The sequence below is a fragment of the Microsporum canis genome, genomic scaffold, assembly GCF_000151145.1.
Source record: "Microsporum canis CBS 113480 supercont1.7 genomic scaffold, whole genome shotgun sequence".
Lineage (NCBI taxonomy): Eukaryota > Fungi > Ascomycota > Eurotiomycetes > Onygenales > Arthrodermataceae > Microsporum > Microsporum canis.
In genome coordinates, this window is record NW_003299163.1 from 1,676,384 (window position 1) to 1,691,936 (window position 15,553).

At 47.6% G+C, this 15,553-nt stretch overlaps 6 protein-coding genes across 6 annotated transcripts; 2 read left to right on the forward strand and 4 right to left on the reverse strand.

Annotated features, from left to right (window-relative positions):
• Positions 1–210: 210 nt before the first annotated feature.
• MCYG_07832 (conserved hypothetical protein) lies at positions 211–1,704 on the forward strand (the record flags this gene model as incomplete). The annotated part of the gene is made up of 9 exons (XM_002844003.1): positions 211–223; positions 272–315; positions 396–430; positions 505–590; positions 649–816; positions 877–899; positions 952–989; positions 1,042–1,179; positions 1,245–1,704. The coding sequence occupies 9 exons, from the start codon at positions 211–213 to the stop codon at positions 1,702–1,704; spliced, it is 1,005 nt and encodes a 334-aa protein (XP_002844049.1).
• Positions 1,705–1,980: 276 nt separating this feature from the next.
• On the reverse strand, positions 1,981–3,358 carry MCYG_07833 (TadE family protein; the record flags this gene model as incomplete). Its single annotated transcript, XM_002844004.1, has 2 exons — positions 1,981–2,048; positions 2,263–3,358. 2 exons carry the CDS (start codon positions 3,356–3,358, stop codon positions 1,981–1,983), a joined length of 1,164 nt encoding a protein of 387 aa, XP_002844050.1.
• Positions 3,359–3,797: 439 nt separating this feature from the next.
• Positions 3,798–5,909, reverse strand: MCYG_07834 (conserved hypothetical protein; the record flags this gene model as incomplete). Its single annotated transcript, XM_002844005.1, has 4 exons — positions 3,798–4,418; positions 4,646–4,926; positions 5,117–5,272; positions 5,333–5,909. The coding sequence occupies 4 exons, from the start codon at positions 5,907–5,909 to the stop codon at positions 3,798–3,800; spliced, it is 1,635 nt and encodes a 544-aa protein (XP_002844051.1).
• Positions 5,910–7,406: 1,497 nt separating this feature from the next.
• On the forward strand, positions 7,407–9,224 carry MCYG_07835 (benzoate 4-monooxygenase cytochrome P450; the record flags this gene model as incomplete). The annotated part of the gene is made up of 5 exons (XM_002844006.1): positions 7,407–7,508; positions 7,579–7,705; positions 7,763–7,822; positions 7,876–9,009; positions 9,085–9,224. The coding sequence occupies 5 exons, from the start codon at positions 7,407–7,409 to the stop codon at positions 9,222–9,224; spliced, it is 1,563 nt and encodes a 520-aa protein (XP_002844052.1).
• Positions 9,225–9,542: 318 nt separating this feature from the next.
• On the reverse strand, positions 9,543–11,599 carry MCYG_07836 (conserved hypothetical protein; the record flags this gene model as incomplete). The annotated part of the gene is made up of 5 exons (XM_002844007.1): positions 9,543–9,820; positions 10,390–10,654; positions 10,723–10,884; positions 10,948–11,246; positions 11,302–11,599. 5 exons carry the CDS (start codon positions 11,597–11,599, stop codon positions 9,543–9,545), a joined length of 1,302 nt encoding a protein of 433 aa, XP_002844053.1.
• A 481-nt stretch (positions 11,600–12,080) lies between these two features.
• On the reverse strand, positions 12,081–14,251 carry MCYG_07837 (copper amine oxidase; the record flags this gene model as incomplete). Its single annotated transcript, XM_002844008.1, has 6 exons — positions 12,081–12,289; positions 12,346–12,521; positions 12,573–13,251; positions 13,314–13,877; positions 13,916–13,926; positions 13,950–14,251. 6 exons carry the CDS (start codon positions 14,249–14,251, stop codon positions 12,081–12,083), a joined length of 1,941 nt encoding a protein of 646 aa, XP_002844054.1.
• Positions 14,252–15,553: the final 1,302 nt, after the last annotated feature.

Below are 15,553 nucleotides of genomic sequence, written 5' to 3' on the forward strand. Positions count from 1 at the left end.
AGCTGGAAGATGTCTTGAATCCCCTTGTCAATAATATTCATCATCTTCTCCCCGCATGTTCTAGTTTTTTAATTTCTTTTATTTTACTTCCTAATTTCTTGCTCGCTACTGGCGCTTGATCTCTATCAATATCAACACCAACCGGAACAAATATCCGACTACTTCAACTGACACCCAACTGATATTTTCGACTATTCAACCGATATTACGATGGCTGGAGAAGGTCAGAGACCATTCTATACATGTCGAGTCCACAGCTAACGTCCGCTAGTTCCCATGGTAGCCTCGAACGAGGTGATTGACGTCGATGACTCCGTACGTCAAAAAAAACCTTGATACATTTGATATATTTTAGCCATAAAATACAAAATCCATGCTTATCAGACTCCCTGTAGCGCGATACAATCCTGGACTCTGCATTCTCCGACCAGTGGGTGGTTTACCTTTTCCAGAAAAACATTGCTCCTTGATAGCATTTGCCAGACTGACCGTGGAACTCTCCAGATCAAGTACCACGGCCTCGCTGACCTCGAGTATTATGAAATACACCTACGAGCATGGCCGTCGCTACCACAAGTACCAGGAGGGCCGTTCGTCTTCCCTACTCCTGACTCCCCGAATGTATATATAGATATATACTAACTTGAGAAGGATACCTGATGCCCAACGATGAAAAGGAACAGGAACACCTCAACATCATATCACATATGTTCAAACTCGTCCTCGGTGGTAGACTGTTCCTTGCACCTATTCCGCAGGATGTCAAGCGTGTTTTGGACATTGGTACTGGAACGGGTGATTGGGCCATTGATATGGGTGAGTACCTGTAGCTACAAGCTATATATGTGATGTACATGGCTAAAAATAAGGTACTAGCTGATCGATACCCGGACGCTGTGGTATGATATTCCCTGGCTGAGAATGCACGAACGTAACTAAGCTGTCGAACAGGTTATAGGAAACGACCTGAGTCCGATCCAGCCGGGACTGTACGTGGTACTCCCTTATCATGATCCACTTGACTCCAGCTAACTTGTACAGCGTCCCGCCAAACGTCCAGTTCGAAATAGACGATGTCGAGAATGACTGGGCACACAGTGTCCCCTTCGACTATATCCATTGCCGCTTCATGGCTTCTTCCATCCGCGACTGGCCCCGTCTCTTCCGCCAGGTTTACGAGTACGTTTTCAACTTGCCTGAGTACAACATTATACATTAAAGTGTACCCTTACCAACATATACAGGAATCTCCAACCAAACGGCTACGCTGAATTCTACGACTTCGACTTCTTCTTCCGCAGCGACGACAACTCTCTCAGCCCCACTCACGAGATGTACATCAACTGCTCTGAAACCACCGGCGCGGCAGAGAAGATAGGCCAGACAGCCTGCCCCGGACCCCATCTAGCAGACTGGGCTAGTGAGGCGGGCTTCGTCAATATTAAAGAGCATAAGCTGAAAATACCTGTTGGGCCGTGGGCGAAGGACCCCAAACTAAAGGAGATAGGAGCCTGGAACCAGCTGCAGGCCATGGAAGGCATGGAAGGGTGGACGATGGCGCTGCTGACGAGGGTGAACGGGTGGAGCGAGGAGAGGGTGAGAGAGCACCTGGTCAGGCTGAAGAGGGATTACCTGGACACCAAGATCCACGCCTACATGACCGGGTACGTGGTGTATGGGCAGCGGCCGGAGCATAAGAACTAGCTTTGGGCGAAGAAGTCCTGTTAGGATGTGAGACCTGTTGTTGAAGACGAGACTTGGTGCATGGAGCTGGAGTTGGCATTTTAATGATGATGACTTTATTAATCAGTACTTTATGGTATATGGCTACACTGACTCGCCGGGACAGTCGATAATACTTGTGATAACCGGAAAAGACGAAGCAAGGGAACGCGAGGAATGAATACCCTGATTTATATTATGAGCTCTTCGAGTTCTAAGAGTCTGATCTCTCTCTCTCCAACCACGGCACAGGCAAAGTCAAACAGATGAACGGGACAGGACAGGAACCTCGGAACCAACATCCATGAAAGTAACATCTGCCGATACTAGTAAATAAACAATAAAGGTAAACAGAAACGAAACGCTTTTTCATAGATAATCGTATGAATGAGTGGATAGGAAAATCGTTAGTGCTAATAAAAACCGGAACATCAGGTAATATCAATTTTAATGCAACCCAAGAGAGAACGTAAGGAAAAGAAAAGAGGACAGGGGGAAAAAACCGGTCTATAGAGTGCGATTACAGAACCAGAGCAACACCGACGGCACCACCGAGAACAGCGGCAAAGACACCGGTCAGGCCAACGCTGGCAACCTGGGAAGCCCCGTTCTGCAGAGTTGGAGAGGCAGATGGCGAGGATGGGGATCCTTCGCTGCCACCGTCAGATGGAGTTGGATAGACGACCACGACGGAAGTGTAGGTGTGGACTGAGCCGTCAGCCTCGGTGGTAGTGCCAATACGAGTGGAAGTCGAGGACGAGCGAGGCCTGGAGGTGGTGTGCGGGTGAGAGGTCGCTGAACTGGTGCCGGAGGGAGTGCTGGTGGGCGGGGGAGTGGACGTCTCGGTGGAGAGAGTGGTGTCTTGACTGGTCGGTCTCGAGGTTCTGGTAGGCTCAGAAGTAGTTGGTTCGGACGTCTCAGCTGGAGTGCTGGTAGGCGTATTGGTCGGGGTGTCTGTCGGGGTGTTGGTGGGAGTATTGGTTGGAGTGTTGGTTGGAGTGTTGGTAGGAGTGTTGGTTGGAGTATTGGTTGGAGTATTGGTGGGAGTGTTGGTTGGAGTGTTGGTAGGAGTCTCCGAGGGCGTGGCCGTGGGAGTATCAGTGGGAGTAGCAGTTGGAGTATTTGTAGGCGTGTTGGTAGGCGTATTGGTAGGGGAATCGGTAGGAGTGTTGGTAGGAGTGTTGGTGGGCGAGTCGGTGGGTGTGTCTGTAGGAGAAGAGGATGAGCCGTCTGTGGGAGACACGGTTGGAGAAGCCGTTGTAGGGCTTGGAGTAGCAGTAGGAGTAGCAGTGGGAGTAGCTGTAGGAGTAGCAGTGGGAGTAGCTGTAGGAGTAGCAGTGGGAGAGTCCGTACTTGATGGCGTGGGAGTTGATGGAAGGTCGCCGGTGTTCTGTCGTCTCACGATCTTGCGGCGAGCAGCCACCTCGACGGCGCCGACAACGCCAGGCAGTGGATCAGCCCCGGCAGCTCTCTTGTGGAAGAGCTTGAGCGAGAGATTGTGTAGTGAGAAGACGGCATTCTCATGGGCATCGTCGCGAGGACGGTGTTTTCGCAGCTGGGGATGGCGGAGAGGCTCGCCGGAGACGAGGCAGAGACAGAGAGCCAGGACGACGATGAAGCTGAGCAGGCGAGCCATCTTAACGGTCACAGATGAGAGAGATGGAGGTGATGAGGAAACGGAGGGAAGAGAGAGGAAGAGAAGAGAGAGAGACCCGGCCTTTATGTATGGTGTCTCAAGTGAAAACTCCACCTCCCAGCCTCGAAGCGCCAAGGAAGAAAGAAAAAAGAGACTGATAGAGGCAAAGAAGTTTCAACTATCCCAAAGGTCGCTAAGACGTTGGCCAAAGAGGAGCCGCCAGCTCAGCCTTCCGCCGTTCAAGTACTTCGGCTCATCGACTATCTCGACTCATCCCAGCATAGCCACGACGGGACGGGTTACTATTAATACAGCCTACGAGGAGAGCCATCTGGCCCACAGGACGGATATTCAACATGGCGTCAACAGGAAGAGGTCGAGAGAAGCCGCCCATCGTGAAGAGAGAGTCGGAAGACGAAGAGAGAGGGCAGGACGTGTTTCAAACTCTGCATCTGGAGGTGGTTCCCAGCAGAAAGGCTTGTTCGCTTGGCCTGCCAGGCTGATCCATGGATTTGACGAATAATCCCTGGCAAAAGTCTGGATCTTGGCCAGTGAGCATGCAGGGATACGATGCTCTCTGGTTTCCATGGCAGCCTCTGGTTCCTATGGGATGGGATGGGACAAGCGGGCGGACGGAGTAACAAGAGTCAATTGCGTACTCAATCATACTCTGTACCACGTAGCAAAGCAACACACTTATCAACTCTTCCACCTCCATGATGTCCCGTTTTCCATTCCATCTCCATGATCGTGCTATCTTCGCGATGCTGGCCAGCCAAGGCAGGTGTTTGGGGCTTGTTCGGAGGAAACAGGCTTGTTTGCCGGAACCAGAGCTGCGGTTTTGAGCATCCTGTTCTAGGGAGATATTGATCTGGCATCCGCGGTTTGACCTTGGATGGCGGGGAACCTGCCCAGGGTGTTTTGGCTCTTGTCTCTGATTAAACGTCATTGCAAAGTCAAGCTTTCCATGACCCCTCGACGAGATGAAACGCACAGCAGATATAAACTCTACCAGCGGCAGTTCGCCGTGGACAGTGACCGTCCACATGAGACATCGATACTTTGGGTCGGTACGAAAAGCGTTGCAGCTAACACTGAATTGCCGGTTCGGTTAGTGCCATATATGAGTCTGTAGGACGGTTCACCGTGAAAAGGATGGATGGTAGCGAAAATTTAACCAATTAACCAAGATACTGACACAAAAATAAACGATAATCATAAAGAAGAATAGAAATAATAAAGTAATAGATGTAATCAATATATCTCTCGTCAAAATAGTCCTAGTACCAAACGGACAATACTCAGAGGAAGAGGCGCCGTTTGGATAGCTCGCAGCAGCCCTGGGTCTTGACACGCCCATGGAAAAGTGTTGTAAACGAAGATAACGCCCGCCGTAAACACCAGGGTCTGTCGTATCTTCTGAACAGCCGGGTGCGCCTTCAACTCTCCCGCAACGCTTGTAACCGAGAAAGCGATGTACTCCTGCAAAACAACACCAACGGGTTGGACACAAAAGAAGAGCAGCACCCACATCGTGGCCTCGGTATCGAGGGATGCTGAATAGGACCCTGCCGCATGAAGAAGACCGGATAGAATGAAACATACTAGAAGTACACCCGGTCCATTGGGAACCACAGCTTGACCTAGGGAGAGAAGCCCGTTTCTGAACAGGTCATGCCACACCCGACCCCAAAGATCTTGCTAGGTTGTTAGCTCTTTGCTTACTTTATGTATACGCATGGCCGGACCAGAGCATACCTTTGATACGCATCCGCTTAAAGTGTTCTAATTTGCCGAATAGTGCTGGATACATCCATTCTTCTCCATCGAGTAGCCCTACGCCGACCAGGGTTGTCAAAGCATGAAGCCCATCGGTGAATCCAAACAGAGCTAATCCGGGAGCAACTATCTCAGCTAGAAGGGAAAGTGTGTTAGCATAGCTTTGTGTCTAAGATTAAGATGATTTAGACATACCCGGAGTTCTCGCCCAGAGCAAGTTATCAGTCCAAGATATATGCAAGATGCCCTGAGCAAGGTCCAATAGAACATATGCAGTGATTATCCGCCGTGCCTGCTTGGATATACAGGCTAAACGCTGGTGGAAGTTCTTTCTCTTCACTCTTGTGTTCACATTAAGGGGGTAATAACCACCCTTGGGCATAGCATGCTCCCACCCGACCCCACGGTAGTTTGTCGTTAGGTCCCAGGCCCATAGGGCCCTCTGGTAAGTGAAAGGTGGCGGTAAAGGCTCCCAGCGGTAGGATATCTCTATTGGAGAATTGTACCGTTGAAGACGCTGTAGCTGCGACGGACGGTAGATAAAGAGGATGCTGGTGGACCAGATAATGTACCAGAAGGAGAAGAACCCGCTCAGATAGTTAAGAAAAGCATTGTTGAACGGCGGGTTGAAAATTGCCAAACAGGCACTTGCCGTGATAGCAGCATATATGGCCAAACATGTGAGATATGAGCGCTGTAATATGCCAATAAAACATGCCGAAGCGAAGAGAATAACCGGAGGAGTAAGGGGTAGTGCTGATTCGAACATCATTGCTCCTTGGCTTGACCTTGACCAGCCGAACTAACGTCCTGATAGTTGCGCTGGTCTTCTACCTTTCTTCTTCTTCTTTCAAATAGGGCCGGATAAAGATGTCTCTGGGATGAAAGATGTGCTTTTTGACAGCATTACTGGCAAAATAGATCTGTCATATGGGTCCATGTGCATTGGTGAGGCCTCTATCCCAACGATCAAATGACTGAACTAAACATGGATCAGACGTAAACTTTTCCAGCGGAGCGGCCAAATGTCCACGGGTAGGTGTTTCGGCTTGAAAGGAAAAATAAAAAGAAAAAGTAATGCATCGAATGCAATGATTCAGCTTGAACCCGCAGAGGGGTTTATCTTTGTTACACGGATGCAACATGTCACCGCCTCCACCAGATATCAAATCGAGCCATTGCGCCTTGTATGATATTATTTCAACGTGTTGGGCACCTGGCAGCCTAACTTTAATTGCTCATCGTTTGTTCTTTCGTCGAAGTAGCAAGTGCATTCATGTTTCTTCTATCTTACCTAACCGGTATCAAGGCACAACGGTATTGACGAGGGAAGCAGTGCACACTCCACCAGTAGCTGTCCCAACACATCTACTATGGTAGACGCAGCTCCAGCGGTGAAAATCCGGCTCGTCCACTAGTTTCTTTCCATACTCCGAAAATTGACCTATCTGCATCTAGCAGTCTACCCCCGAGATCTTTTCAGGGGGATCATGCAGGCCATCATCTGTTAACCGTAGGTGCTCAAGCGATGTGGCTTTCGCAGGGTGCAACAATCGATATCGGGGCGCCACGCTCGTATAACAGCATTGTGGAGTATGGGTTCATTGACCGATTCGAAAAACGGCCATGCCTATGACTGTTGACTGCATATGTTCTTGGGCACAAAAGCGCATATGAGTTATATTTTCTTTTTTGGATATCATGGCCGTAAGGAGCCTTCCAGATCAGTGGCAACGACGGCAAATATGGGAACCAGCCCAACCGCGTACGTCGCCCTTCCATCTTTCTGTAGACCGCCAGTTCTGGCTTGTGTCTGCTTGAACCGAACTGTCTTGTTGAGAAAACCGTCAAGCGTTTATAAGTTGCGGCGTCAAGACTAAGTTGCACCGTTTTATGCGAGTTCGCTTGCTCTTCTCCGTATTCGGTTTAGCGCCATCGCTTAACTAGCTCTTTTAGCTGACTAAGTCTTTTGACAACCGCGACTGTGGGTAACTCGTTGGCCGTCGTCTTTCTCTCTCGCAGCTTCGTGGCTGTGGCTGATAATATCAAGTCGATAACTGATCATGATTCAAGCGATGATCAGGCCGTGTATCCACCATGCAGCGGTGCTCGGATGTTTTCAGGCACTCGATAGGGGCTTTCTTTGAAGAGGATTCGTCCCATCCCTGGAATGCGCCATCATGTGTAGTCAATAGTCGTATATATAGATGATCATGATCATGTAATGGTTTTGAGTGCCAATCTAATTCAGTTTTAAAATACCCAGATCATGGAGAGTACCTATCATTTTGTCCGGCCCCGGCCTCCAACACTCATCCGCACCGAATATCATTTGCAGCCCTGGGTAGCATTTATCATCTTGCTAACTCTGGTGAGTATTATTGACCTAAACAGAGGTTCAGGTGTTAATTTGGTAGTTTGTTGCCTACTGCGTCTACCAGGTCTACTTTTCTCCATTGGCAAGATATCCCGGACCGTTACTTGCTAAGCTCACCATTTTTCGAAATGGTTATCATGCATGGAAGGGTGATATCCACCTTGACCAGTGGATGTGCCATCTGAAATATGGTATGTCAAGTTAGCCCATATGTCCTTCAAGATAGTCTCAAGACTGATTCTGTATAGGGCCTGTCGTGCGATATGGTCCAAATTTTGTTTCATTTGATACCAGCACAGGGTTGAAAGGTGAGAACTTCTACATTACTTTCACTCGCAGATATGCTAATAATTCTCTCTAGAAATATATAGCGTGGGTAGCAATACGTGGAAACACCGTCACTTTGAAGCTCTAAGTCCTCGAGCTCAAAATTTGGTCACATTGCGCGATAAAAAGGTCCACGCTAAACGGAGGCGAATAATTGGACGGTCGTTCAGTGATGCGAATATCAAGATGTTTGAAGATAGGATACTTCATCATATCAACACTTTCTGTGAAAAAGTTGACTCCTTGCCCCAGAAAGATGATGCTTGGAAACCTGCGATAAAGGTGTCTGACTGGTGCAGCTACCTGGTCTTTGATATCATTACTGAGTTCGTATTTGGTTCTAGCTATCATATGCTCGAGTCAAATAAGTACCGACACATTCTACATGATATCGAGGATGCTAGCACCCGCAATGCGGTGCTCATATACCTCCCATTCCTTGCCCTTGGAGGGCTCCACAGGAGGATTTTTCCCGAAGCTGTAAAAGGCACAAGAGGATTCTGGAATCTTATCAAAGCTGCCATTGGCAATTATTCGGAAACTATGAACAGTAAATGTGTTCTTTCCAACCTCATCCAGCCGACGCATGCACCCTTTGAACCACATCTTGAGCCACAAGTCATACAGTCAGAATCAGGAGGTTTAGTACTCGCAGGCAAGATTACCTTCAGTGTTACAGTGCAAATCCCCTTCTTTTCAAATAATACTAATGTTAATTATTTAGGCCTTGATACTACTGTTACTGCGATATCCAGTATTTTCTTTTACTTGGCTAGGAATCCATATGCATACGAAAAGTTAGCATCAGAGATTCGGAACACGTTTTCCTCCGCTGAGGAAATCCGGTTAGGCGCAACGTTGTATAAATGCAAATACCTTAATGCATGCATCGACGAATGCTTACGCATCACACCTCCTATTGGAACCTCTCCATGGCGGGAGGTTGGTAAGGGCGGTATCAGTGTCGATGGTAACTTTGTCCCAGAAGGCACCAGTGTTGGCACATGCATCTACAGCATTCACCATAACGAAAAATACTTTCCCCGACCGCATGAATTCATACCAGAGCGGTGGATTGCTAATGAACAAGACAGCTACAAGACGGCGCAGGTCGCTACAGCGAGAGCAGCATTTAACCCCTTTTCCACCGGTCCGAGAGGCTGCATTGGTAGGCCGCTTGTCAATTCAAACCTTTTACTTACAGTTGCCATACTCATCTGGAGGTACGATTTTCGAGTGCCAGATGGAGTTCTTGGAAAAATGGGTGCAGGCCATCCACTTGGGGGAAATGGGAGAACGAATCCAATGGAGTTTCAGGTGCTCGATCGAATTATGAGCGTCATTGATGGGCCAATGATTCAATTTCGACGAAGATTTTATTAGAATAGATTTATTCATAACATATTTTAGATTTTAGCGTGGCATATTAATAGTACCTAATCCTTGTTATGTCTAATGGAGATGAAATCGGTCCGACTAGTTTAGTTATGTGCGCTGGTACGTGCCAATTAGTTAATGTTAATGATTAGGTATAAGTACCCTAATGTTCAAATTCGCGCCCGTCCCAATCCTATGGTTTGATGGCTTCACCTGGCTTGGGCAAGGAACAAGTCTCCACTCCCGGAGGATAATTGTCAACTTGAGCGCCGTTTCCGCTGCCAAAGTAGATCCTAAGAATATCTTTCTTTATGGGGTTCCCAGTTAAAGTAAAGGCAGCTTCTCTTCATTTATTAACACTCTCAGAACGGTGGGCATCATGTACGTAGGCAGTTTACCCTCTAGATCTAATCTGACCCGCTCTAGAGTCGCCGTATTCATAGGGAATGTAGCTTCGGGCCTAAGCCTCACAGCTGCTCCACATAGCTGCCTGGTTTTCTTATTTGACACGGCCATAACACATGCCTCAGAGATGTACGGTAGTTCGGTTAAGCAGTTCTCAACCGCAAGGGACAAGAATTGGAATGCCGTATACTGTACGCCTGTCAGTATTGTTAGCAGTGTTTATAAATCTAATTTGTATTGAAGGTTAGAGCAATAAAACCCACAATTAGTAATCACTCGACCGGCAAATATATTACTTTGCCTCTTCAGGGAGCACACCGCTGCCTGTTAAGGAGTTAGTTCTTATTCCTCTTCTCGAGTATCATGTATGGAGAAGCTCACCTAGTGGCACGCATACTGTAGATTATAGGTTCTACGGCTGGCTAAAATGGTGCATGAGCTAAGAAGCCGTTTTACATGAGTGTGTAGAAATGAAGCCCTATAAAAATATATTCGAGAGGTTCTTAGCCGTTCGTGTTCGCGTGGTGAGAGATGTACAAAACAGGAAGAATATGAACGAAGGCAACTAACCGTGTCAACAGAGATAAAGAGCGTCCTCCTCCGAGGTATATGGAAGATGATGCGCCCATTCATGTCGAATTAGATGGTAAACATGTTGCCCAATCCCTGTAGTTATGATGATGATGATGAATAATAATGCTGAAGTTGCCCTTCCTCTACAAGACTAAGAAAGTCTCTTAAAGGTCCGTCAGTATGAGCAACTTACTCGCCACAATCGCCCCCAGGTCAGTGGACCCGCTGGGATCAATTCGGGAAGGGAGAAATAGAGGAGATATCATCTTCTCAAATCGACCCTTTAGCCCACCCACATGTAGAATCTTCCCAATTCTCGCATGAACGGAAAGAAGAAATGGACTTGGCATCGGAATTGAGCTATCGTTGCAATAAAAGGTTATTCGATTATCTGGAGGGAGATCACGAAACTCAGCGGTATTACCCTCTTTATACCGTACAACTGTATAGATGTGAGACTGGATCTAATTTAGTAATATTTGTTATCCACCAGCACTTAATAGAAATTATGAATAGAGTGACTAACCGTTTCTTTAAAAGCGAAATTTAAAGAGCCAAACTGGCGGTGAAGAGGAAAGTAGAGAGTAATAGCATTTGCGGGGTTATTGATGGTCTCCGGAGAGACTACTTTATCCAGACCCGGAAAGTACCTATAGAGGCATTGCCAGATAACCGCCTTATTATCAACCTAGACATATTTTTAATCAACTGATCACGTATAGAAGTACGAGTGTAACTAGAAAGGGCTAACCTCAAAGCTTTTATCCTCATCAAAATTCCCTAGAGTAAATGGTAAGATATGAGCAACCTCTGTATCTCCTCTAAAGTGCTGGTCGCCTTTAGGTATAGTCGTCTGTTTATCCTTTACTGATTTAGAGTCCCAGAAGCCAGTCACTTTGCATCGATAACCATCTCTCTTGAGACAATCTTCTTTGAGCTTAGATTGCTCGTTGCGAGTTGAGGGATTCATGATAAGAGAATCAACTTGTACTTGAGCATCGGTGCATGGAGATTGAGTAGCTGCAGGAGTCTTTCCACCGGATGATTGGACTAAAACAGCATTAACTAGGGGATTTAACTTTTCTGATATAGTAGATATGCTCACCTGGCTTTAGAATCGCATCAACTAGATGGTTCTTAAGTTGACGAAGTTGTTCATCATCCTTGAGAGTAATAATGTCCTGCATCAATACAATGGAGCCATCTTTCGGGAGATAGTTGACGAATAGGTTGAGAAGACGAACAACTGTATCACTCCCACCGAGAGCCACGTATTTCTGAAGGCGTTCCCCGGACCAACGAACAAGGTCTTCAGCTGGCTCAGGAGACGCGTTTGTTAACTCGCCGAGAGAGCTGCTTAGAACAGGGCTTGGTGTAAGTGGTATGTCAAACTTGGGCTCCATTTCTCAAGAAACAGGGGGTGAACTGGGTACAAGAGACGCTTGACGTGTCGAAGGAGCAACGAATTCCCAATATGGTTAGTTGACCTTTGTTACCTAAGCAGTCGAAGAGACACCAAGCATAGCGATCAGTGGATGGTGTGTATGGCTGAGAATAATGACTTTTCCAAAGAGATGATTGTCTTACCGAAGCTGAGATGTATCTACAAACGACGACGCAGCGGGATTATTACACTATGTGGAAAGTTCATGCATCCATCGGCGGTCATGTCATTATTCTCTAGCGATAACGAAATAAAACACCGTTTGAGGCTTCTCGAGAAGACCACATATATCGCATCCACCACTCGTGTCAGCGCAACTAGTGACAACTCCATTAACTCCATATGAAAATCAACGTTCCCGAATAGTTGGTAGCATACATTATGTACACTAAATCAATTCATATCCACCCACCGTCCCTAATAGTCGAAATATCTTCTCATCATAGCTTTGACGGACACGCGCAATCCTTGGCCTCAGCCGTCTCAGTATCGACATGGAGGGAAGACTGGTTGAAATTCTGCGTTGATTGCGGAACGTCCAGGGCGGGATTCTTCTCGAAGAATCCATCCGGCCTGAGCATGACGCTGATCTTCTCCATGGGCATGACCGGGAAGTCTTCTGGCCGAGGGTTATGCGTGAGTGCGAATGCTGTTTCGCACGGTTAGCATTCATCAACAACATACAGATTCATGTAGATAACTTACTATGCCATAGAACGACGTCTGTGTTCTCGACGTTTTCGTCACGAGCAACCCACTCCTCGACGCCCGAGCTTGTCTTGCTCTGATTCGTGAATTCGCCAGCAGCGTATAGTTCGTCTTCGTGGTATTTGGTCACCCATATCGGCCTTGTGGCGAACTGGGCTCGTTTCCTGTTGAAGCTGCGTGGATGCATGAGCATGAGCTAGCTGGGCAGTGCGTGCAACTTATACGCCACAGGTTTACCAGACGTGGGATTGATGATGTTATCATTTCGGATCTTGAAGACGCGGGCATCAGGTACGCTGAGATCTGCGGCAGTCGAACGCTTGATAACCTTGGTTTCCTGCACATACCCTACGCCATAAGGGTTTGTTGACGGGTCATCTGGCATGGGAATGCTGTCTTGGTATATTACGGTGTTGTTGTATCCGTCAATGGCTGGATCGATACGCATACTGAATATGTGTTGATGGTATGCGGCCATGACTCCCGGGGCGACGTTGGTGCCGAATGGAACGGATATTCCTTCTTCTATAGGCATGGTAGATAATATACCTGTAGCCCTGACCTCAAGCTCGATGTTTCCTGCTTGATCGAATATCCAGGCAAAGATGTATTCGTAGTTCGCAACCGTGCAGATCATTTGCAGTACAAGTTGACGGTTTCGGACTACAGTTGCAGCCTGAGAGCGGTAATTGGTATGTTTATGCTGTATCCCGTTATCTTGCTCATGTAGACAGAGAACGTTCTTGAGTAGGACAGGGTTGCCCTTGGAATCGATTCTGTAGCCATCAAAGTACTTAATATGGCCGAGGCAGTCACAACCCAGGGACAGCTGGTTAGCGTTGACCCCAAAGCCAACATCTCCAACGTCGAAGGCCTGTTTGCGGTGGTATGGTGCTCGTGGATCTATAAATAAAGGTTGGTTATGTTGACCTTAATGGTAACAAGTACACTGTAAATGAACTCACCTCCGTAAGGAACTGTCATCTCGTTCACAGCGAGACGGTAGAAAACGTTACGTCGGTCATATGTTACGCCGTAAAGCACCATCCCCTCGCGAAAGTTGAAACCGACATGGAACCTCCATTTTTGCCAGCATACGAAGTTGCCATCTACCGAGAATGATGGACCTTCGGGCTGCTGCACGATGTACGGTTTGAGGTCTGTTCGGGTGGGCTCATCCAAAAGACTATGTGCATACTGGACAGCCTTGACAGGCTTCCATGGCTTGGTGGGAGAGGTAGAATGATCAGTACCGGTAGGTAGATGGTCAATTCGGACCAGTTCCCTTGTCATGCCGTCGAAAACTGGAGAGATAGTGCAGGGGAGGGAGTAGTGGTTATGCTGAAGGTCGTCTGTGTCGACGATATACAAGTAAAACTGAAACAGGCGACGGGTTTCACCTTGATCATCTGTTCCATAGATCCAGGGGTCCGAACAAACGGTCACGCCTGGCGGAAGGTTCAGCTTCTCGATCTCTGCCTTCACAGCAGGATGCTTCAGACAGATCTCTTCCATCTCAATCAGCTCGTCTATATCACATGGTCCCTATACTCATGTTAATGATTACGTGTTCCTAGCCTGAGTACGACATAAGAACTCACCTGTATATCCTTGGGGATTCCTTCGCATGAAGGAGCACTTTGGTATCAATGTTGATCAACGCCTTCATGAAGCTCTTTGTGTCCATTCGATGGAACAGGGCCATGAGGACACGAGCAGGCTTTCTCGGCAGAGAGACACACAGTCTCTCCGCCTCAATATACGGCACAACATCTTTCTTGATGGGCTCCTGGACTTCGATCACTTTGTACCGCAGAGGAACCCCCGGAAAGGCGTTCTCAAGGACCTTTACGGCCAACCTGAGCTCAGCAGGGGCTACCGGGTCAAATGGGTGTGGTGCCATTAAGTCCGTATTCTTGATGGGGATGAAGAACTCTCAACCCAATTTTGGTATTTTTCTTCCGTCAAGAGATATATAGAGGGGACGGAAGAAGTGCCAGCGTGCTGTGTTTTAAATATCGAAACTAGTTGCAGGCGAAGGAACCAACCAGGAAGACCCCCACGCTGATCAAGAACACGAAGGCGAACCAGGGCTGAAAGCAGGATCACACCATAAAACAGCCACTAGCAAGACCTCTCGTCTCCCATAATGCATAATTATATATGTACATATGTAGGGTGTATACAAATCCTTCCACCCCCCAAAACCCAAGTTTTCCGCCCGGAGCGCCCAAGAAGTCCGAGGCCCGTCCAAGCTTTTCCTGCCTCCCGATTGGCCAGGTCACGGGATGCCGCATGTACTTACCATACCCGGAAAAGACCCTTGAGGTTCTGCAAGTCTTGGCATAAATTCCGGCTTTATCATTTTTTTCTTCTTCCTTTTGTTTCTTTTCTTGCGTTCTTTCTTTGCTTCTTTGGCAGTTCATGTACAATGAGAGATTGGCTTTGGAGATCTAAAACGTTGAGCATCGACCTGTATATCTCGACTTCTCAACACCTCTTTTCGTGTGTACCGGGAGATAGAGTTTCGCGAACACGCGTTACGGCCTGATGCTTGATATCAAGACAACGTTGTCGAATGAATGATGGACAACAACGGCCAAGTCCCAAATGGCTAGGATGGCTTGTGATGTCGAAATGCCAAAGAGTGCTCAGTATTCCGTACAACATGTAAACAAGCCGATCGGGGGGAAGATCAAAAGGAGAAAGTCCATGCGGGACTTCTAGGCCGTCCTTATAAAGGGAAAACCCGCCTCCTCACCGACATCCGATATCTGCTATGTATATCCATCCGTTAACTCCATCTTCCAGGTCATTCTGGTTTTCCCCGCTGGCTTTTATCGTCTTAGGGCGGAAACCTCCGCGGGTCCCATGCTGGAAAATTGCCGACTACCGAGAGAACAAATATAATCCTTCTCCGGTGAATAAAGTCACATGATCACTGTAGGATTCTGACTAAAATCCCCAGCAATCCCTGAAGTTCAGGTTCTACCATCATTTCAAAGCAGCGCACACTTAGTTGATACATATAGCCATCGAGCATCTATTCATGCTGATATCAGCCTGCTTAGCTGCATCCATGGCGGGTTCTCTATCACCATGTGACCTTATCGGAATAACAAATATCCATTCCGGCCTTGGCAGCCCTTCGAGATGCCGAGGCCTCTTCGCATGTGTTTATCCATAAAGCAAAAGAGTTGGATTC